The 23,334-nt window shown below is 35.4% G+C and overlaps 1 protein-coding gene across 9 annotated transcripts in view; it reads left to right on the top strand.

The window, feature by feature from the left end:
• Window positions 1-23,334, top strand: part of NCOA1 (nuclear receptor coactivator 1) — a 279,034-nt gene that overhangs the window by 202,212 nt on the left and 53,488 nt on the right. For all 9 annotated transcript variants that reach the window (XM_063713752.1, XM_024242465.3, XM_024242456.3 and 6 more), the window contains 5 exons: window positions 8-103; window positions 4,411-4,551; window positions 11,834-11,981; window positions 13,294-14,614; window positions 17,650-17,830. In XM_063713752.1, the coding sequence (XP_063569822.1) occupies window positions 8-103; window positions 4,411-4,551; window positions 11,834-11,981; window positions 13,294-14,614; window positions 17,650-17,830 (1,887 nt within the window). The remainder of the gene's footprint in view (window positions 1-7; window positions 104-4,410; window positions 4,552-11,833; window positions 11,982-13,293; window positions 14,615-17,649; window positions 17,831-23,334) is intronic.

The following is a 23,334-nucleotide window of genomic DNA, read 5'->3' as shown; positions in this document are numbered from 1 at the left end:
TGGGCAGATTTCCAGTCATGTCTGATTTGTATTGCACGGCGATTACCTCGGCCTCCAGCTATTACGGGTGTAGAATCCTTTATGACCAAGCAAGATACTACAGGTACTAATTGTAAAGTTCAGAATGTTCCATAGGTATTAATAATGTGACTCTGCCCTTAAAACTAATTATATCCAGAATGTCTTTCTGTTCTATGAGATTTAGGCTTTGCTCCCTAGTCTTATACAGAAAACATTTTAAATGGTGCTCTTGAGATTATACAATTTAGATACTATAATCATTATCATGGTCAGGGTGCTGGAGAGAACACTTTTTATAACTTTATATACCTGTATTTGTTTGATTATAAATTATTTTTCAAATCATGGAATAAAATGTTTAAAGAAATTTAGAAGATATAGATATGTAAATATGTAGATATACATGCACTTATTCAAATAGATATGAATATGGTAGTTTTACTATTATGCTTAAATGTATCTGGCTATTTTTTTTTAATTCTTTTTCTTTAAATTTATTTAGCACATACTGATTGAGTCCCTAGAAGTGCCTGTCACTAGGTGATTCCTCAAGATGTATATGGTTGAACAAAAATGATTCAGTGACAAATTGTGTTATCTTTGATGATGGAAAAGTTATGAGATGGTATAAGGGATGATATATGAAATTAGTTGGTCAGCAAAGGCCTGTCTGAGGAGCTGATACTGAGCCCCAAACGATGAAGTGGTGCCCACTATTTAAAGTATGGGTCTTGGAAGGGGGGCAGCAAGAAAGGGTCTTGATTCAGAACAAGTACTCCTAATTGAGGAACCAGAGCTGCGGAAGTCTAAAGATAAGCAAGACAGAGAGGTAAGTTAGAAGTACTAGAAGGAGGGCAGGAGAGCCTCAAACTGAGTAACAGACTGCCTATAAATAAGGCATTCTTCTTAAAGGCCTACTTCCGATTTTATTTTCAGCAAGAACAAATTGTTACTGTTCTTTATAGTTGGCGAAGTATTTTTCTTATATTATTTGATTTTATCTTTACACTAACATATTGTATGTTCATGCTTTTACAACAACCAGAGTTACATATATATCACTTACCTCTCATTTTAAAATAGAGATAAATATTAGAGGTATATTTTCTAGCAGACTAAGATTTTAAAAATAATTTCTTCTGAATTTTATGCTTTGTGAAAGTTTAGTTTTAGTGTACATTTTGACTTTTACCACCTTTTTATAAGATCCTATTTCATTATGTATTAATTTTTTAGTGCCAATAATCTAATATTCTAATGTTGTATACTTTGTGCTTGTGTTTTTAGAAATAAACTTCCAACTGCTGTTACTAAAGAACTAGTATGGCTAAATTAGCACAGATAATAGAAAATGGTAAAGAGAATGTCTCTGAGCATGGAGAGATGGCATCTTAGGATAGTAATTATCAATTATCATACCTTTCTTCATTCTGTTTTTGAGTCTACCATGTATTATGTTCCTTTCCAGTCTCTACCATGAACAACACTGGAAAAATTTAATAAACTTACTATGGATATGTAGGTTTGTGCAAAAACAAAAATTTCTTATTTTTTAATTATTGAAAATTGAAAGTATTGTGCATGAAGGAAAAATAGAGTCCATTGAAAAGGAAAATTGGTCTTTTCTGTCAGTAACCAGTTAACATAAAAAGAAACCAAATAAGGGCTTTGTGAGATAGCAGAATGAAAACATGTTGAAAAAGATTATTGTCAGGTCACAGAAAAAATGTCAGAGATGAGGGAGGCCTAAAAGTTATGAGGCTAATTTAGGAACAATATGTTTCAGCTTTTCCTCATATTGCATTTCTATAAATTGAATTCTAAATTGGATTGCTTTAAGGACTGTATTTTCCCATAGGAACAGTGTTATCCCTGGTAGTTTTGTTTCTAAGAACCCAGGTGTTAAAATTTTAGATATACCTGGTAATACGTATAAATATATAAAAATAACCATAATCATGTAAAATAAAAAAATTAGCCTCTGGGCCATAAAATAACTATATATATAGAGAGAGGGAACCTCAAATATCACAGAATCCAACCTAGATTTACAAACGAGGGGATGGTGATTTGATCAAAACCATCCAGCCCTTTGCTGAGAATGGACACCTTTAGGCCCTAATGTGGAGCTCTTTCTTGTATTGCATTACTTTTCACTAAAATACTATTAAAAGGGCATCACTATACTGTACACACTTATTGTACAAAGATACCAAGGAAATATAAAATATGCTTAAAATGTAAAACTAACATTATATAAATCATAGAATTGACTTAGCTAAAAAGAATAAGTATAATAAATGTTAAACATTTAATTTCTTAAGTTTTTGTAGTACTTTTTAACTCTTCATGGGATGATCCATATCTCTTAAAAAAAGAAAAAAGTATTTTACTAGGAAATGTTGAACAGTGGGGTTTTTTACTGTTGTTTGGTTGGTTGGTTAAACTTTCCTGTAGTAGGCAGAGGTATTCTAAATCAAGCTGTTCATGATTCTTCACTAAGATAGTCATTACATTACCCATCTGGTACCATTGCTGATAACTTAATCACTTTCTCTCCTGCCAGTCCCCAAACTCTAAACTCTCATGCTCTCTTGTGGGGCCAACCCTGACATGAACACACACACATGCACATGCCTCCCTTAGTCACTGCCTGTGAGGAGCATTATTGTATAGGAAGATTATGTAGCAGTGGAATCCCTGCTATAACCAACTTTTTATCTCTGACATAAGAAACAAGGGTTGAACAATTAAAATTCTTAAAAATCTAAAATCTTTTATAGTTTCAGTTACAGTGTTCACCAGGCTTTCCCCAAACTGTTCTTAAATGACAAAATTCCCTTATTTGAGTTTCAGTTTATTTTCTTTCTACTATTTACATTTATGCCAAGACTTAGGTGATAACCTGATCAAGTAGGACTGGGTACATCAGATTCAAGACCTTAAGTTAAAAAGGTCTGATGAATATTTTATTTCTAAGCAAACAAAATGAAATATATAAAGAGGGGATTAGTTCAATGAGGAGGCACAAACTGGTTGATAGATTTGAGTTGATTGTATGAAGAAGGGGAAGATGTGGAAAATATTTAATCAGGCATTCATAGAAGAGGAAACATTAGTGGTGAGCTCTAATAATTGGGAAATAAAAATTTAGACCACAATGAGATAGCATTTTTCACCTACTAATTTGAAAACATAAAGAAGCCTGACAACACAAGTGATGAAAGGATGTTAGATTAGCACTAACTCTTACACATTGCTGGTGGTAGCATAGAGTGGTACAAGTTTCAGGAAGACAGTTTAAAATTAATATTATAAAGTTGAACATTCACATAACCTACAATCTAACAATTCTGTTCCTACATATATACACTAGAGAAGTTCTCACATGCGTGTACCATGCAACACGTGAAAGATGTTCATAGCAGTGTTGATTGTAATGTCAAAAAAACTGATAACAGTCTAGATGCCCATTCACAGGAGAATTTAAAGATGGGGGTGGTGACAAGGGAGGAGTGCACATGTGATGGAGCAATATTGATAACGTCAAGTTCTGAAGTTGAGTGGTGGGTTTGCAGGTTTTTAATCTCATTAATTCTTAATTTATATATGTATTCTACATATATCTTGTATTATTTTGTGTGACTAAGATTCTGTAAAACATAATAAAACAGGTCCTAATATTCACAAACTGGATTAATTGGCCCTCTGTTAACTGAGGAATAACTTAACTGAATTCTCTCGTAGCCATTTGGAAATTTGTTTAAATATGATAACAATGGCGAATCACCACTAAATTTTATAAAGCATATGTTCCGTGTGCATACTGCCTAGCAAATCTTAATGTTCTCACTTACCGTTTTTCTGATTTAACTTTTGTTGCCTTCAGTCTTTGTTTAGTCTTAAATACAGTATTGCCTACAGCCCAACAAAGGTTAGAAAGGAAAAGGCTTGCTTCTTTTCTCATATTCTCTTCACTTAATAGTTAGAAATTAATTTAAACCAAAAAATGTACTTCATCTTTGCCTCTCCTTTCCAATCAGTCATCAGTATACAGAGAGCAGAATCCAAAGACCAAGCCAGAAGAGTTTGAACTGCATTAGTCTCAGTAGTGTCAGGTCATTATGGTATGACTTTAATCCTAGACCAGAATTGAATTTTAGAATATGACATACTAGGACGTAACACATTCCAAGACCAAAACAATTTCTTATGTCAATGACATACTTCATAACTATATGTAATAAAAATTAATAGTGCTTTTTAATGCTTTTGTTTATTGAGTATTTGGAAAGAATGAATATTTCTTAGATGCAGTTGTTAGTTTTGAAATACAGATGATTTATATAAAGAGGCTGTTATAAATATAAACTTTCATTCTTTGTACAGGTAAAATCATCTCTATTGATACTAGTTCTCTGAGAGCTGCTGGCAGAACTGGTTGGGAAGATTTAGTGAGGAAGTGCATTTATGCTTTTTTCCAACCTCAGGGCAGAGAACCATCTTATGCCAGACAGCTGTTCCAAGAAGGTAAAATTTTCTCTCTCAATTATTTTCATTAACCTTTGTCTTTACTGATATTTGAATAGTTTGTATAGAACTTATGGCTTGATAAGTATTTTCTCCAAATTATAGTTTTTGCAATAATCAGTTTTAGGAAAGGAAGAAATGGGTAAGCAAAGTAATTCATGAGTGGATCCTGAAATTTGGGATACACGTCCTGAAGAATAGGATGTTGTGTGGTGGTCACTCATTCATTCATTCATTCATTCAGCAGGCATGTATCAAGTTCCCAACATACACAGAACACTATATAAGGTGCCAGGGATACAGTGATGACTAAGAAAGGAGGTTTTGCCCTTAAAGAGCTTATAATATACAGTAGGAAAATATATGACAACCCTAAAGATCAGTTTGATGTGGGGTATGATAGAACCATAACCAAAGAAGAAAAATATTAATTCTGACTTGAAGAATCAAGGATGACTTCAGAAAAGAAGTAATATTTTGTTTGGCTCTTGAAGATCATTCTCAGCAGAACAAGCATGTCAAAGGCCTTGTGGATAATACAGAGATCAGTATCATGCATGTTTACTTCATGACTGTTGCAGAACCTGTATCTCCTGACTCAGGTTGAAATTTCAAGTCAAAAATATATCCTATGAGATTATTAATTATTGCATAGCTGCTGGGTCTTAGTAAGTATCGTGGAAGTATAAGATATGTATATTCCCTGCCCTTAAGAAACTTAACAGTACTACAGGAACGGTAGGAAAAGTTATTTGAGAATTAAGGCCAGAAAGTTTACAGAAGTTCAGAATTAAATGGCTTTGATATACTTTAAAAATATTGTCATTTAATTATGGTAGCCTAACATTCTTTTTCCAATGAAATTTATTCTCTAATCTCTAGATAGTTTCTTTTGTAAGAATCTCATTGTGTGGCTTTTGCTGAAAAACAATTTTAAAATATTTTTCATTATTTTATCATTCTTAATTTTAACATTTTTCCCATAACATTAGATTTCCTAAGTTTACAGATGATTTTCCATTCATTACATTTTAGGTCAACTGCTTCCTAGTGATATATGGAGGAAGTAGTTTGATTTTTTTTCTTTTTCCAGGAAGCATCTATATAAATATCACAATCCAGGTATTTCTGGAACAGCTTCGTACAGGCTAGTGGTTCTCTAGTGGGCTCCTTACTAGACTTATACCACTCCCTAAGATTGTATTTCACTGGGTAGAGCTAAGAATCTGTATTTTTTAAAAGTTTCCCAGGCAATCCTGAAGGGCAGCCAGGTTTGGAAACCATTACAATAAATACTAATGTCGTCCACTGGATGTGAACTTTGTGATTTCCTCTAGCAAGGGTGACACTTGACTTTTGCATAGGTTTGGGACTCAGAGCACTGTTTCCACTCATTGCCTGAAGTTCTCGAGTTTACGGTACTTTTGATTTTTGCCTTAAGTTGGGCCTTCCAAGGCTTTACTTAAAAGACTTAATTTATTTGCCTATAACTTATGTACATTTTCACCAAGGCAAAGTAGATCTGGCTTGTCTCATTATCCAAATGGCTAGGCTCCCCATAGATGTGACTAGGCCACAGTTGAAGGTTTCTAAACCTTCAACAGAATTCCCCATACAATAAATTGATTGAAGTATAATAAGTAACTAGTTTGTCATTAATATATAAATGAAATAATTTAGAGTAAAATGTAAAGAAATGTAAGTATAATCCAATACCTGTTCCCCATTAGTCATTTTTTAATGTTCCCTCATGCTACTTTTTTTAGGAAAAAAAAATCCTCAATAGAAATAACTGTATTTTTCTTAGAATCAAGTTGTCCAAAGTTCACATGACTGAATCCAGTGTTTTGGAGATTCTAAACAACCTGACAAACAGGTTTTGTGGATTGAGCACAGCCTTTTCTGATATTTTCTATTCAGCAGTATCTAGCCAGATATGAGAAATGTGGTCAATGAAACACTTTCATGAGAATCACCTGTTAAAGATAGTGACCTGCTGAATTAAAATATCAAATGAAGGCCTGCCCAAATATCTTAACAAACCTTAAAGATAATGCTTAAGTTGGCCGGGTGCAGTGGCTCACACCTGTAATCCCAACACTTTGGGAGGCAGAGGCAGGTGGATCACCTGAGGTCGAGAGTTCAAGACCAGCCTGATCAACTTGGAGAAACCCCATCTCTACTAAAAATACAAAATTAGCCTGGTGTGGTGGCGCATTCCTGTAATCCCAGCTACTCGGAAGGCTGAGGCAGGAGAATCGCTTGAACCCAGGAGGCGGAGGTTGCGGTGAGCCGAGGTCACATCATTGCACTCCAGCCTGGGCAACAAGAGCGAAACTCCATCTCAAATAATAATAATAATAATGCTTAAGTTTGACAACCATTGGTCCATCAAGATTGGAGAGAGGTGTTATTTGCATTTGCAGTTTTCTTGCTGCCTTTTCACTTAGGGACAGTATAAAAAGAGTGAAACAAATTACTTACTATCTTCCTGATTTTGTGTAGAACTTTACAGTGAATGATATTTAGGCAGGAAAAGTTTGTCCTCCATCTGTTTTCTTTTTTCCTGCCTGTTAACTTACTCTTTGATGGCAGCAACTAGTCTGAAATCCTAATACACGTTAAAATTTCTAATTTTAATTTAGTTTTTTAGCTGCTTTTGACACAGTCAACTCATGAACTGCTGTCAAAGGGAGTTTACTATTATATTTTCCAGAATCAAGTTTGAAAACACATTTCAGTCAAAGAAATTTGGGAACTACCTAGCATGAATTAGATTAAAGCCATGGTTTTACATTGAGATTGGAGGGAAATGGATATCAGGATCACTTGAGGAACTTTTTAAACTAGAAGATCCATGCAAGTGTGTATAGTTTGGAATAAGTTCCCAGGTTCTGTTCAATTCAAAACTATTACTTTAAAGAAATATCTAGGTCATGGTGCTTCCCAAGGTCCCTGATAAGATAGATTCATCTGGGGCAGTTGTTAAACTAGATTTCTGGACCCCACCCCGGACTACTGAATCAGAGTCTATAGTCTAAGATGTTTACTTACAGAGAAGTTTGTAAACTATGAACCTAGGTTCCACAAACTTAATAACTATAACTAGGAAATGATGTTTTATGGGTAATCCCACTTTAGGTGATTTATAAGATATATTTAAGGTATTTAAGTTTCTGAGAAGTTCTACAATAAAAATACCTTTTAAATTTTGTTATTGAGACTTTTTTTCCACAGGATACTTTTTCCTGGAGCACATCTATCAGCAGTTAGATAGTAGTCATGGGAAATGTCAGGCTATACAACCTAGAAACTAGTTGTATGAAAGTTCTGTTTATATATATATAATGATGTAATGGATCATCTTTCCTTGTCTTTGAAATATCCATGACATATTGTTATATTAAAAAGTAGGTGGCTGGGCACAGTAGCTCATACCTGTAATCCCAGCCCTTGGAAGGCTGAGACAGGAGGATTGCTTGAGTCCAGAAGTTCAAGACCAACCTGGGCAACATGGCAAAACCTCATCTCTACAAAAAATAAAAATACAAAAATTAGCTAGGCGAGGCACACAGCTATGGTCCCAGCTAGTTGGGAGGCTGAGATGGGAGAATTGCTTGAGCCCAGGAAGTGAAGACTTCAGTTAGCCTTGATCATGCTACCCAGGCACTCAAGCCTGGGGGACAGAATGAGACACTGTCTCAAAAAAAAAGAGTAGACCAAGAGAGCACAGCATATATAATATGATCTCACTTTTAGATATCTTTCTATTTATCCAATTCTAGAATATTAACAAAATTTTAACTGGTTATCTCTGCATGATGGAATTACAAATGACTTTACTTATTCTTTGTTCATCTCTCGATTAACTTTATATTAAAATAAAGCCATTTTCATCTTTTAAAAAATATAGTTAAGGCTAGGCATGGTGGCTCACGCCAGTAATCCCAGAATTTTGAGAGGCTGAGGTGTGAGGATCACTTGAGCACAGGAATTCGAGATCGGCCTGGCCAACGTGGCAAAACCCCATCCTATTAAAAATACAAAAATTAGCCAGGCGTGATGGCGTTAGCCTGTAATCCCAGTTACTCGGGAGTCTCCGGCAGGAGAATCCCTTGAACCCAAGAGGTGGAGGTTGCAGTGAGGCGAGATCACGCCACTGCACTCCAGCCTGGGTGACAGAGGGAGACCCTGTCTCAAAAAAGAGAAAAGTATATCATGAGTCAAAGCTGGAAGGGGTTTATGGTATTAAGTTTGGAAGCATTGCTATAAAACATAAAGTACCCATATCAATGATTAATTAGAATGTTCTTTGAGACTTGTGTAATGTGGTTAAGTCCATGGTCCATGTAACAACTGAAAATCTTTTTATGTCGAACTTTGTTAAAAATATTTAAAATGTGAGTTTACTGTCCTCTTAGTGATTTTGATATAATAAATAGAGTTTACTCATTGGTGATTGAGAATTTTAGAACATCTAGGGGTAATTGTTTTTTCTGTACCTTATAACAATTTTTTAATTCTTTCTCTTTTTCTGCATATATTTAAGTGACTACCACAAAGAAAAATAAACCTCTACCAGCATTGACCCATAGTACCCTGCCACACATTTTTTTTACCTGCCTATTTTGTTAATATCAGTAAGGCATGCTTGTTTGAGGTTATCTCAGCACCAAATTGGGAGGGATCAAAAACACAAAAAGCTTTGCTTCTACAGCTGCTGTAACCATGGAAAATTTAATGTTTCTTTTGCTTTGTAGCTCTGTTGAGGCCTATTCTAGGGATAAAAATAAACAAAAAATAAATTTAAAAAAGCGGCTGTATGTTAAAGGTTCTTTGGAAGGATTCTGAGGTGTCAGTAATAGTCCTTCAATAATATCTTTCCCCACTAAGTGTTCTAAGAAGTTTAGAAATGGACACAGGAATCAGAGATCAAAATACTAGCTACAGAGATGACAAAATTAGGTCAGAAAACTAGGCCAGGACCTATAAACAAAATGGGATTCCAAAACTAAACCTTGAAACCCACTTAAAGGGAAAATTTGATGTGTAGAGCAAATGTTTATTGAACCAACTCTGAAGAGCTGTGGCTACCTTACTCATCTCTTAATTCGAACTATTAGTGATTGTTTTTCAGAGTTGAAGCTGTTGCCATAAATGGTGTCTAGGGATTGACTATGTGTGTGACTCAGAACATAAGTACTTTGGAAGCTGCGTATTTGTTGGTTTTTTTTCCCTCTGATGTTTACTGAGGAAATATTCATTCAATACCTGATATGTACTCCATGCTAGGCTCCGTGCTAGATATTATCTTACAATGTTATTGGCTCAGTTTTAATAATTAGTTGACTGAGATGGGTGAATGTTAATTTGCATTAAGTCTTAAACTTGTAAATAACAGTGAGAGGTCAAGCCTGAATCTGACTCCTAGGCTCTTACTCTTTTCATTGATTTATGCTGCCTTCCTTTGACCTCTTCATCTGAACAATTAAGCACCAGAATTTTAGTTAACTGGAGAATCTTACTGAGTTCTAATTAATTGAAGTTTTACCATATTAAATATTGCCTTTTTCTCATTTCCAAGAATGGCTGAATGAATTATTAAATGCCGAATCTTAGTCCTTACATTCTCATCCAAAACAAATAATCTAATTTCAAAACATAAAGTGTGGTAATTGTCTTGTATTAAAATTAATAGGCTTCCCTAAATTCAGGAATTTTTCCTAGTTTAGATACATTATATTTAGTAACTATGCCAGTGATTTAGCTGAAATTGCCAGGTGTGTAAAGAATGTGGTTGGTTAAATATAAGTCTTATCCTTTCAATTAAATTTATATTCTGGTTTTGGTACTTAGGCAGATATATTATGGTATAGATTTACATTAAACTATACCTTTTTCAGTTGGTACTGTATACACAGGACAATAAAATAGAACATGTCTTGTTTAAGTAACATGTAACTTCAAAAATTATTTAATTGGTAATTTTAAGCCTCTTTCTCATGGCCTTTAAAATGTAATCAAAGCCCCTTCTGAAATGTCTTTGAAAAATTGGACTAACATTTTATCACAGGCTAAATTATAATAGTCATTTGTGGTAGTAGCCAATCTTTCTTAAAATAGAATTATATGGTATTATTAAAACATCAGTGATATTTTATTACATGATAGTCTGGCATAGCCTTTACGTATTTAATAAATACTTACATGGTTAGAATTTTTTCTGCTGTTAGTAAAGCTTTAAGACAAAAGTAAATTATGCTGCTTATAAAGTGACTTGACTGCCTTAACTTAGTTTTTGTTCCTTATACTAATAACCATTGGCTTTATCTTAATTTGCTTACTAAACTTTAAAAATTCAAACATTAAAAATAGTACACAGATTTTACACATATTTATAAATAACTTGTCAAATGGGACCTTAGTGATGCACATTCCTGAGTGAAAAATTAAATTTGAATATTAGTTAAGGAACTCTGTAAGCTGATCGAAACTTAGAGAGTAAATTTTATGGTGTGTAAGTCATATCTTAGTAGAGCTGTTATTTTAAAAAAAACCAGCAAAAGAGAAAACAAACTTGTTAAAGATAATACTGAGAGTGAGAGGGGAGAAAAATATTTCCTGGTATTTTTAATGGAGACTTAATAAATTTGAAGAGCTCCCCCCAGTATAGAGAAAGATTAAGGTTGGGCCAGGCGCGGTGGCTTACACCTGTAATCACAGCACTTTGGGATGCCAAGGTGGATGGATCATTTGAGGTCAGGAGTTCAAGACCAGCCTGACCAACATGGTGAAACCCTGCCTCTACTAAAAATACAAAAATTAGCCGTGGTGGTGGGTGTCTGTAGTCCCAGCTACTCGGAAGGCTGAGGCAGGAGAATTGCTTGAACCCCGGAGGCGGAGGTTGCAGTGAGCCGAGATCATTCCACTGCACTCCAGCCTGGGCAACAGAGCGAGACTCTGTCTCAAAAGAAAAAAAAATAAAAAGACTAAAGTTGATGTTTCCCAGATTTGGGGTTTCCTCATAATTATAACTTCTCTGAGGAGGCACCCATTCAACTATGACTCAATTAAAACCTGTCATCAAGTGGTATATTTCAACTGGAATCATCTTCCCCCTCAGATATCTGCTTTGTCTGAACTATTCTTTATTCTGAGTCTAAGCAGGCAACAGTTGGGAGGACATTTAAAATGAGGTTCTAAGTAGAAATAAAACCTGGTGACTTAAAGCCAGCGTATAAGTATCAGAATTTTAACTAGGTTTCTCTTTTGTTTGAAACAGTGATGACTCGTGGCACTGCCTCCAGCCCCTCCTATAGATTCATATTGAATGATGGGACAATGCTTAGCGCCCACACCAAGTGTAAACTTTGCTACCCTCAAAGTCCAGACATGCAACCTTTCATCATGGGAATTCATATCATCGACAGGTACTACTTATTTGGAGAGCTTCATATGAAATAAGCCAGTTCACATATCTCTTATTAAGAGAAATTTTTTATTCTCTTGATGGCTAGAAAGCAGAAATTCTAAATTAGGCGTAAAACTAGTGTGATCAGTATATATAATCAATATATCCATATTGGGTTTTATAGTTTTATCATGTAATAGCTTTGTTGTTCATAAAGGGAGGTAGGAAAGCTGAGGCTGAAAATGTGCTTTTTAGAGCGTAAAACCAAAAAGATGGCTAAAAATTTACAACATTCCGTATGTGAATCTTATAAGAGATTTCAGAGTTTGTTAACTTTATTATTTTTATGTTTATTTTTGAAAGTGCTGTATTTTCATTAGGGCATACTTGGTGGCTCCTGAGTTCAAGTTGACAATTTCTCACAGAAATTACAAATCATTAAACTATCAACTTGATTTTTGAGTGCCATTGCCTCTAATTTGTTCCCCTCTCTAAGTATGTTTTACACTGATATGTGGTAAATTCATGAAACTATTATCCTATGAATTATTAGAAATCCTACATTTACAATGGTTAAAATGTAGCATTAAAAACAAAGACATTTCCCCTCACTTCATCTTTTTCTCATCTAATGTATTTGCTTATTGGAACATGGTAATGCCAGTCACAAATCTGTTGTCATAATTATGAATTTGAGTAAAGGACTCACTGAAAACCTGAATTCAGTATTCTGTTTTTTTTCTACTTTTAGTTTAAATTGTGCTTGTGAGTGGAATTAGCACAGTTCTTTTTTTCACATTGTGATTTCTCTTTCAAAACATCTGCTATGTCTGCATATCACTCTTTTTAATTTTTACATCAGTGACACAGTATTTTCCTTACCCAGTCTTCCTCTTTGGAGTTGAAATACTTAAAAGCTGTAACAGGAGTCATAAATAAGTGCTTTATAAACAGAGGTGTGAGAAGTTTATTTTTCAACCAAAAAAATTGTTATAATATTAATTGTGTATATTAAGTTTAGAAATTGTTTAAAAGAACATATATTGGATTTTTTCCAAAACCAAGAAAAATTTATTTTACATATAACTGAGACCATTATCAAATGTAAGAGTCGATAAGCATTATTTCTTATTAAGTGGTGCTAATATTTTACAGTAGTTTTTTCTTAATTTAAGAAACTTTTTTCTTAATTTAAGATGATACAAAAGCTCTTTACTTGATAGCTTGCAATATTAATGAGATCAATGGTCTTGTTTTAGAATATGTATCATAAAAATATTTTAATAGAAACAAATGAAGATGTTTGAATAATAATGTCTTTTTCCCCCTAGGGAGCACAGTGGGCTTTCTCCTCAAGATGACACTAATTCTGGAATGTCAATTCCCCGAGTAAACCCCTCAGTCAATCCTAGTATCTCTCCAGCTCATGGTGTAGCTCGTTCATCCACATTGCCACCATCCAACAGCAACATGGTATCCACCAGAATAAACCGCCAGCAGAGCGCAGACCTTCATAGCAGCAGTCATAGTAATTCTAGCAACAGCCAAGGAAGTTTCGGATGCTCACCTGGAAGTCAGATTGTAGCCAATGTTGCCTTAAACCAAGGACAGGCCAGTTCACAGAGCAGTAATCCCTCTTTAAACCTCAATAATTCTCCTATGGAAGGTACAGGAATATCCCTAGCACAGTTCATGTCTCCAAGGAGACAGGTTACTTCTGGATTGGCAACAAGGCCCAGGATGCCAAACAATTCCTTTCCTCCTAATATTTCGACATTAAGCTCTCCCGTTGGCATGACAAGTAGTACCTGTAATAATAATAACCGATCTTATTCAAACATCCCAGTAACATCTTTACAGGGTATGAATGAAGGACCCAATAACTCTGTTGGCTTCTCTGCCAGTTCTCCAGTCCTCAGGCAGATGAGCTCACAGAATTCACCTAGCAGATTAAATATACAACCAGCAAAAGCTGAGTCCAAAGATAACAAAGAGATTGCATCAATTTTAAATGAAATGATTCAATCTGACAACAGCTCTAGTGATGGCAAACCTCTGGATTCAGGGCTTCTGCATAACAATGACAGACTTTCAGATGGAGACAGTAAATACTCTCAAACCAGTCACAAACTAGTGCAGCTTTTGACAACAACTGCCGAACAGCAGTTACGGCATGCTGATATAGACACAAGCTGCAAAGATGTCCTGTCTTGCACAGGCACTTCCAACTCTGCCTCTGCTAACTCTTCAGGAGGTTCTTGTCCCTCCTCTCATAGCTCATTGACAGAGCGGCATAAAATTCTACATCGGCTCTTACAGGAGGGTAGCCCCTCAGATATCACCACTTTGTCTGTCGAGCCTGATAAAAAGGACAGTGCATCTACTTCTGTGTCAGTGACTGGACAGGTACAAGGAAACTCCAGTATAAAACTAGAACTGGATGCTTCAAAGAAAAAAGAATCAAAAGACCATCAGCTCCTACGCTATCTTTTAGATAAAGATGAGAAAGATTTAAGATCAACTCCAAACCTGAGCCTGGATGATGTAAAGGTGAAAGTGGAAAAGAAAGAACAGATGGATCCTTGTAATACAAACCCAACCCCAATGACCAAACCCACTCCTGAGGAAATAAAACTGGAGGCCCAGAGCCAGGTGGGTAACTGCTTGCTTCACAGAATGGTCATTCCTAATAATTTTTTTTCATTTATTCTATTCTGTGTATAGACATATATGAATTCATACTATGTTTTATCCTATCCATTGGGCATATATTAAGAGGTTAGTATCAATAACTGATCACAGGATGCCCTCAGAAGTTTTCTTTAGAACTTCAGAAGGCTACAGTTTTAATGCAGAATTATAAAATAGGAGATTTTTCTTTCTCTATAAAATCAGAGTTCACATTTTTAGACATTTTTTTAAATACCTTCCCTGCCCCTTCCTCCCAGCCCTACCTATTGAATCTAACTCTCTAGGAATGAAACCTAGGAACCAAACCTAAGTCTGGGAACCTCTGATGTAAATGAAGTGGGAGAGAAATGTAAGGAGGTGGACAAGGTTACTTAGTCTGGCTTGTTTTTTTATTTCCTTTGAAGCATTTCCTAAGGCTGTTTTCCTTCTCATCTGATTCTGACCACTCTCAACCATCAGAGAATAGGGACTTGAATATTCTGGGTAACAAAATATTGCCCTTACGTAACATGGCCTGAAACAGACTTAAATAAAGACAAACCTTTCCATAAGTTGTTATGGATTAGAAACCTTTATGTTTAGGATGGGGTGAAAGTGGTGTAAAAGTAAACAGGTATCTTCATTTATTGTATAATTGCTTATGGACTCTGAAGGAATATAGTTTTTTAAAAAAATGGCCCTTCCTAGGAGCTTTCACCTTATTTAGAGACAGAATATAGACATTCATTAATCAGCAGACAATGTACGTACAAAGCAGTTTAACCACAAGACTCCATTCTAAAGCATGAGTCATACTTAGTATGCATAGGTCCTTCGGTTTCTTGAATCAGCTTAGTTTTCTGCTCTCATCTCACAAGAATCACTCTCTTCCCTCCGGAATACTGCATTCTAGGCAGATGGAAGTCCTTGTCATTCCTAGAATAAGCCATGTCTCTTCTAAACATACTCTGCCTGCTCTTCTTTCTGTGCCCACTGAACTTCTACTCATCCTTCACAAACCAATTCAAATAACATCTGCATAAAGCCTTCCCCAAGTATCCCTGGTTAGACATTTCCTGCTTCTGTCCTCTTGTAGTGCTTCATATCATCTCTGTTTACTATTTGTAGTAACACTATTTTGACTGGTTCTATACCTGTGTGTTCTTTGAGGATAAGGCTGTCTCATGTTTCTTGGTACAATGAAACTAATTTTTAAGCAGAAAACAGCATTAAATAATAAGTATATTTAAAAGGAAAAGATTTATAAGATAATGTCATTGTGTTCAGTTTTGGTGCATCTGTTTTGTGTACATGGGCATGTATTTCTGTTGAGCTGATTCCTAGGAGTAGAACTACAGGATCATAAGATATGCATATGTCCTTTTTCAGTAGATAATGCCAGTTTTCCTAGTGTATCAGTATTTTTTCTAGTTGCTCCAAGTCCATGTTAATACATGATATTATCAATATTTTAGATTTTTAGCTATTCTGAGGTGTGTGTTCTAATCTGCATTTCCCTGATAAATATTCATTGGTCATTTGGATATCTTCTTTTGTAAATTGCCTAGTCTAGTCTCTTGACCATTTTTTAATGTGTTTTTATTTTGCTTATTGACTTTTAAGAGTTCTTTATATATGAGTCCTTTATTGGACATAAATTTGCAGACATCTTTTCAATGCTAAGGCTTACCTTTTCTTTCTCTTACTGGCACTTTTTGATGAGGTGAAGTTCTTCACTTTAATATAGTTCAATTTGTCAATCTTTTCCTTTATGGTTAATGCTTTTTGCACATGTGTAACAAAAGACATGTTCACAAATGTTTTTAACAGCTTTATTCGTATCAGCCAAAAACTGGAAGCAACCCAAAAATCCATCACAATAGAATGGATAATTATGTTGTGACATATTCATACAGTGGGACACTATTCAGCAATAAAAATGAATGAACTACTGCTAAATGTGACAGTGCCCGAACCTCAGAAATATAATTACATACATACGTGTAGTTCTATTTATATACTCTAGAAACAAAAATTTTAGTTGAACTAGATAATGAAACCCAAAAAGTAATCATAGTATAGCAGTATTGTGAAATAAAGGCCAGTTTTCTTCTCTACATAACTTAAGACAGAGATGTAGGAACTCCCTATTTATTCTTTTTTATTTTATTTTATTTATTTTATTTTTTTGAGATGGAGTCTCGCTCTGTAGCCCAGGCTGGAGTGCAGTGGCACGATCTCAGCTCACTGCAACCTCCGCCTCCCAGGTTCAAGCGATCCTCCTGCCTCAGCCCCACTAGTAGCTGGAATTACAGGCATGCGCCACGATGCCTGGCTAATTTTTGTATTTTTAGTAGAGACGGGATTGCCATGTTGGCCAGGCTGGTCTCGAACTCCTGACCTCAGGTGATCCACCTGTCTCAGCCTCCCAAAGTGCTGGGATTACAGGTGTGAGCCACTGCGCCCGGCCTCCCTATCTATTCTAAAAGATATGTTTCTTATACTATTAAGTCCTTAAGTGGGAAGTAACCTTTCTGATATCTTTAAAGCTGATACATAATTTATGAAAAAGTTTTCCAAACTTTTTTAAATTATAAAAAAGTTGAATCAATATAAGTTTAAAGTAAGTCATTTTATGAAATTTTGAAAAATATGACAGGAAAAAGTCACCCATAATGCCATCATCATAACACAGTGCTACTGACACTTTTTTCCAGTCCAATCTTTTTTTATACTTAGATTTTTATACCAAGATATGGTAGCCAAATATTATATGTATATTATTTATATCCTGCAGTATATGAATACTATATCAGAAGCATCCAAATATTTTCTCCATGGAATAGTTAGCTCATGTAATTTCCAGGTAGCCCCAGTCATTCTAATTATTTCTTCTTTCTTTATTCTCTCAAAGTCACACCGAATTCATAGAGTTTAAAGAAGCAGCATTTTTTTCTACGTTGTTTTCAGGTGAAAGTGTAAAATATATTTCCTCTAACTTTGGTTTCCTTTCTTAGTTTACAGCTGACCTTGACCAGTTTGATCAGTTACTGCCCACGCTGGAGAAAGCAGCACAGTTGCCAGGCTTATGTGAGACAGACAGGATGGATGGTGCGGTCACCAGTGTAACCATCAAATCGGAGATCCTGCCAGCTTCACTTCAGTCCGCCACTGCCAGACCCACTTCCAGGCTAAATAGTATGTTTTGGGGACAACACCTCATTTTAAACGTTTAGTGGTAATGTGGATTAGCATTTTGTCTCTCACCAGTATTACACAGATCCTTCGCTTAAGAGTGAAATATCTTTTTTTTAATGACAAATTAAAAATTATATATTTTATAGGTGTACAATGTACTATTTTGGTATATGTATACATTGTAAAATGATTACCACCAGCAAGCTAATTAACATATCCATTGCCTCATATGGTTACCTTTTTTTTTTTTTATTATTAAGTATTTATTGATCATTCTTGGGTGTTTCTCGGAGAGGGGGATATGGCAGAGTCATAGGATAATAGTGCAGAGAAGGTCAGCAGATAAACACATGAACAAAGGTCTCTGGTTTTCCTAGGCAGAGGTCCCTGCGGCCTTCCGCAATGTTTGTGTCCCTGGGTACTTGAGATTAGGGAGTGGTGATGACTCTTAAAGAGCATGCTGCCTTCAAGCATCTGTTTAACAAAGCACATCTTGCACCGCCCTTAATCCATTTAACCCTGAGTTGACACAGCACATGTTTCAGAGAGCACGGGGCTGGGGGCAAGGCCATAGATCAACAGCATCCCAAGGCAGAAGAATTTCTCCTAGTACAGAACAAAATGGAGTCTCCTATGCCTACTTCTTTCTACACAGACACAGTAACAATCTGATCTCTCTTTCTTTTCCCCACATTTCCCCCTTTTCTTTTCAACAAAACCGCCATCGTCCTCATGGCCCGTTCTCGATGGTCGCTGTCTCTTCGGAGCTGTTGGGTACACCTCCCAGACAGGGCGGCCGGGCAGAGGCGCTCCAAGAGTGAAATATCTTTTTATTAACGCCACTATAAATAATAAAACAGTTATATTTAGGCATGTGAACGTCGTTCATCATGTGTATTTTAAATTATAACCTCTACCCTTTTGTAATTAATGTTAAGGTGAGCAGTTGATGTTAAGGAGAACAATTTTGTCGTCTCACCCAAAACACCCCATAACAGGACTTTTAGAAATACAATATTGGGTCAGATTGTTTCCACATATCTTCCTTGAAAACTAATCCTGTGAGTTGCAGAAATAAAAGATTCTGTACTAAAATACACTGGGCAAATGCTACATGTTCCATACGTTTCGTATTGATGTTTCAGTGCCTATTAGCAGTTTTGAGAAGCCTTGTATTAAGGAAAGTAGTTTAGATTTCTTTTACCCAACATTTCCCAAACTTTCCTGATTATGGAATTTCTTTTCTCAAGTAATACATGTTATACCGCAGAATGAGTTTTCCATGAAGTTGCTTAGGAGACAACTGTGTTAAAATATGTTATCGTTCTAACCCAAGTTAGCATTTTCCTAGTTGAGAGACACTTTGATACTTTAATGTGTTAAATTTATGAAGATAAGGCTGTCAGATTTTTTTACCCATCACATTTTGCTGTTAAAAAAACCAGTGATAAGAATTCCATTGTATGACCTTGAAACTAAAGGAAACTAATCAGCTCACTTTCAAAATTAGTCTGGATTTCCAACCTTAGTCCTATCCTTTTTCTGCTGGTATCAGATGTGGGACTTCAGTTATTTCAATCCAACTGGAACTTTCAACTGTCATGACCCAATTACTGATAGTTTGCCAAGATTTCAGACAGCTGCAAAGAATAATCTTGAATCCATCTGTGACATTTTTGGAGGCAGTATTTTAGCTGACCAGAGTATTAGAGGAAGAGTCAGAAGCCTAGATTCAAAGCTCACATTCTCCAGTCATTAACAGTCTTACCTCAAGGAAGTGCATTTTTTGAACCTTATTCTCTTTATCTGCAACATAAGAATTAGATTAAATGATTTTGAAAGTTTCTTCTAATTGAAGCAGTGAGGCTCTAGACTGGAATGTCAGTCACAGTTGAGGAAACAGTAAGATGCAAGGCTGAAAAGAGATAAAATGAAAGTCTACATATTGATTGGTTTGGTGGTCCTTATCTCCTCCCCCATCCAATATGGGAGACTGGAAGAATTTTCTCAGGGGACATTGAATGGGCAGAAGGATGTCCGGATGTGAGTATATAAATACAAAAGCCATTCTGCTATCTCATCATCCAACAATGAAGGCTACCAGAAGAGACAAGCCTGGCGCTCAGCCCTCCCAGTCCATGTTTTAGAACGCTGACTGAACAGACACAGTCAAGAATCATTAGTACTTGGAGGAAACTCTGCAACTTGAAAGGGAGAAAAAGAAATAAACAGAAAAAGTATGCAATGGAAATATATAATGAATGCATAAACCAAAAAAGAAAAAAACTACTAGAAATTTTAGAAAGATAAAAATGTATTACCCCTGAAAATATGGAAAGGGGAAAAAAGAGGGACAAAGAACAGAAAAAACTCTTGGAAATTAGGTATCCCACTTTTTTTTTTTAATGAGAAAAATGTAAGATGATACAGCTGAGAAAAGCTTCCAGAAAGAACAGAAAGATGCTCCCAGAAAGACAAATGGGAAGTAGGGAAGAAAAAGTTAAGGAAATTACAAGGTCCACCTCAGAGGGCCAATAGTGATTAGGAATTACACAAACAGGCCGGGTGCGGTGGCTCACGCCTGTAATCGTGCACTTTGGGAGGCTGAGGCAAGCAGATCACCTGAGGTCAGGAGTTCAAGACCAGCCTGACCAACATGGTGAAACCCTGTCTCTACTAAAAATATACAAAAATTAGCTGGGCGTGGTGGCAGGCACCTGTAATCCCAGCTACTTGGGAGGCTGAGGCAGGAGAATCACCTGAACCCAGGAGGCAGAGGTTGCAGTCAGCTGAGATCATGCCATTGCACTCCAGCCTGGGTAACGACAGCAAAACTCCATCTCAAAATTAATTAATTAATTAATTAATTTAAAAAATTTAATTAAAAAAATAAATTAAACAAGGTGGGGGGGAACATCAAAAAAATATGAGAATTTTCTGCAACTAACTAAAGGACTTGATTCGCCAGATTACAATGTTTCAACAAGTACCCAACACAAATGGAAAAAAAAGTACTTGTACCAAAGCTTGTCATCATATCATTCTGGAACGTAAGAGATAAAGAAAAGGTTCTAAAACCTTTCAGAGAGAAGTTATTAATTCCATACATTGAATCAGGAATTTTCAGAGGTAATGTTGGAACTAGAAGACATTTATGATTTGAGAAGGAGGACTTCTGCTTTCAACTATGACAGCAATAATTGGCACTGGTCTAGTCCTCCCACTGTAAATAACAGGAAAAAGAGCAAATACATTAAACAATTCTTGTAAGACAATAGATAATAGGCAGTGTGAGACTGTGATCTCTCTGAGAAGGAAGCAAGTCAGGTGAGCTCTACAATCATCTCAGCTTTTTTCTTGGAGACGTTTACCAAACCAAGTACAGGTAGGAGGAACCCAAAATAAGCACGGATATTTTACTAAACTCAGAAAATAGTGATAGGAGTTCAGTGACACTGGGGCAGCTAGAACTTACTGAACAAAGTACCCGAGAAGTGAAGGATATGTAGAAAATAGCAACAAAAATCTGAATCAGGGTTCTTTTAAATCCTTGGCTGAATACTACACTGTGCATGTATTCAACGATACTCCATCAGGTGGGGCAAAGAACAGTTTGTGAAGGAAGAACAACTGTCAGGAAGGAGTGAGCTGAACAACTACCCGAACTCACACAAGATTGGAAGATAATCAAGTCCTGACCAATCAGAGTCGGTAGACCTTCTTGAACATCTGGGACATTTAGTGGAAAATGGCCTCACTTTAAGAGTGGATTTACCCTAGACCTGCTTTGACATCTTAAAAACCTCAAAAGGATCAAGCTTATGTACCAGTAAATTAACTGTCTGAAAGAACACTATTCAATAGTTTTTAAAGAAGACACCAAAATTCAGACATTCAACAGCATTATATTCATAATTTCCAACATATAATAAAAAAATTAAGACACATGATGTAGCAAGAAACTGTGACCCATACCCAAAGTCAGTTAATAGATCCAGAAATGACAAGAGATGTTAGAATTAATAGAAAAAGACTTGAAAATAGCTATTCTAAATATGTTGAAGAACTTAAAGGAAAACATGAACATAATGAGGGAAGAGATATAAACTACAAAAAAAAAAAAGAGCCAAATAGAGCTGGTAGAGCTGAAAAATACAGCATTTAAAATGAAAAATTTGTTGGAGGAGCCTACCAGCAGATTAGACACTGCAGGAAAAAAAAAAAGCAATAAACATGACATGGTATTAGAAACTATTTAAATTAGAGGAGAAAAAGAATACCACAAAAGTATCGAGGACCTCAGTCACCTGTGGAACAATATAAAGCAGTCTAATATACACGTAATATATAAATAATACATAATTATGGAAGAAGGGGGAGCAGGTGAAATTTTTGAAAAACAAAAAACAGCCAAAATATTTACAAATTTGTGGAAATTTATAAACCTACAAATCCAAGAGTTTAATGAATCCCAAGCAAAATAAACACAAAGAAAACTACTATAAGCCATGTCATAATCAAATTGCTGAAACAAAAATCTTAAAACCAATCAAATAAAAATGACACATTATGTCAGATAAACAAGAAAAAAACTTTCTATACTTAGTATCATTCAAAATGATACAGAGATGAAAAAAGATAGAAAATGATATAAGACAAACAAAGATAAGAAAACAACTAACTTTCTGTATCCAGTATCATTCAGAAATGCAGGTGAAATAAAGATGTTTTCAAACAAACCACACTGAGAAAATTTGTCGTCAGCAGATTACACTGTTGTTCAAGCTAAAATAAAATGAATCCAGATGGAAACTCTAACCTACAGAAAATAATCAGAGAGCCAGATAAGTAAAGGTATGAATAAATGGAAAATTCTTTTTTCTCATTTGTTAGTTTCTTTAAATGAAAAATAACTGTTTAAAGCAAAAATAATAACAGTGAATTGTATATGTAATATGTAGAAGAATGTATGACGGTAATAGTACCGCAGATGGGGTAGAATAAATGGGACAATACCCTTTTCTATGAAATAGTATAATATTTGAGGCTAGAGGCTGAAGTTAAAAATGCATTTTGTTAACAGAAAAATATTCTATAAGTGTCCTGTATGTAGAAAATCCTAAAGAAGTGAGAGGAAAAGCTACTTGAACTAAATGAACTTAGCAAAGTCATAATATGTGTACTCAGTATTTTTAAAAATCAATTGTATTTCTGTATATCGATTACATACAATTGGATAATGATATAGAAAAAGCAATTTAAAAAATACATAAAATATTAAGACGTAAATTTTAGATGGAATAACATGTGCATTACTCTACACTGAAAACTACTTTGCTGAGAGAAATTAGAGGGGGCCAAATAAATGGAGAGGGATACCATTTTCATGGATTGTAAGACACAAGGCAGGCGGATCACGAGGTCAGGAGATCGAGACCTTCCTGGCTAACATGGTGTAACCCCGTCTCTACTAAAAAAATTAAAAAATTAGCCGGGCGTGGTGG

This window comes from Pongo abelii, chromosome 12 (genome assembly GCF_028885655.2).
Source record: "Pongo abelii isolate AG06213 chromosome 12, NHGRI_mPonAbe1-v2.0_pri, whole genome shotgun sequence".
NCBI lineage: Eukaryota > Metazoa > Chordata > Mammalia > Primates > Hominidae > Pongo > Pongo abelii.
The sequence above is the reverse complement of the archived record's forward strand: the minus strand, read 5'-3'. Positions and strand labels throughout refer to the sequence as shown.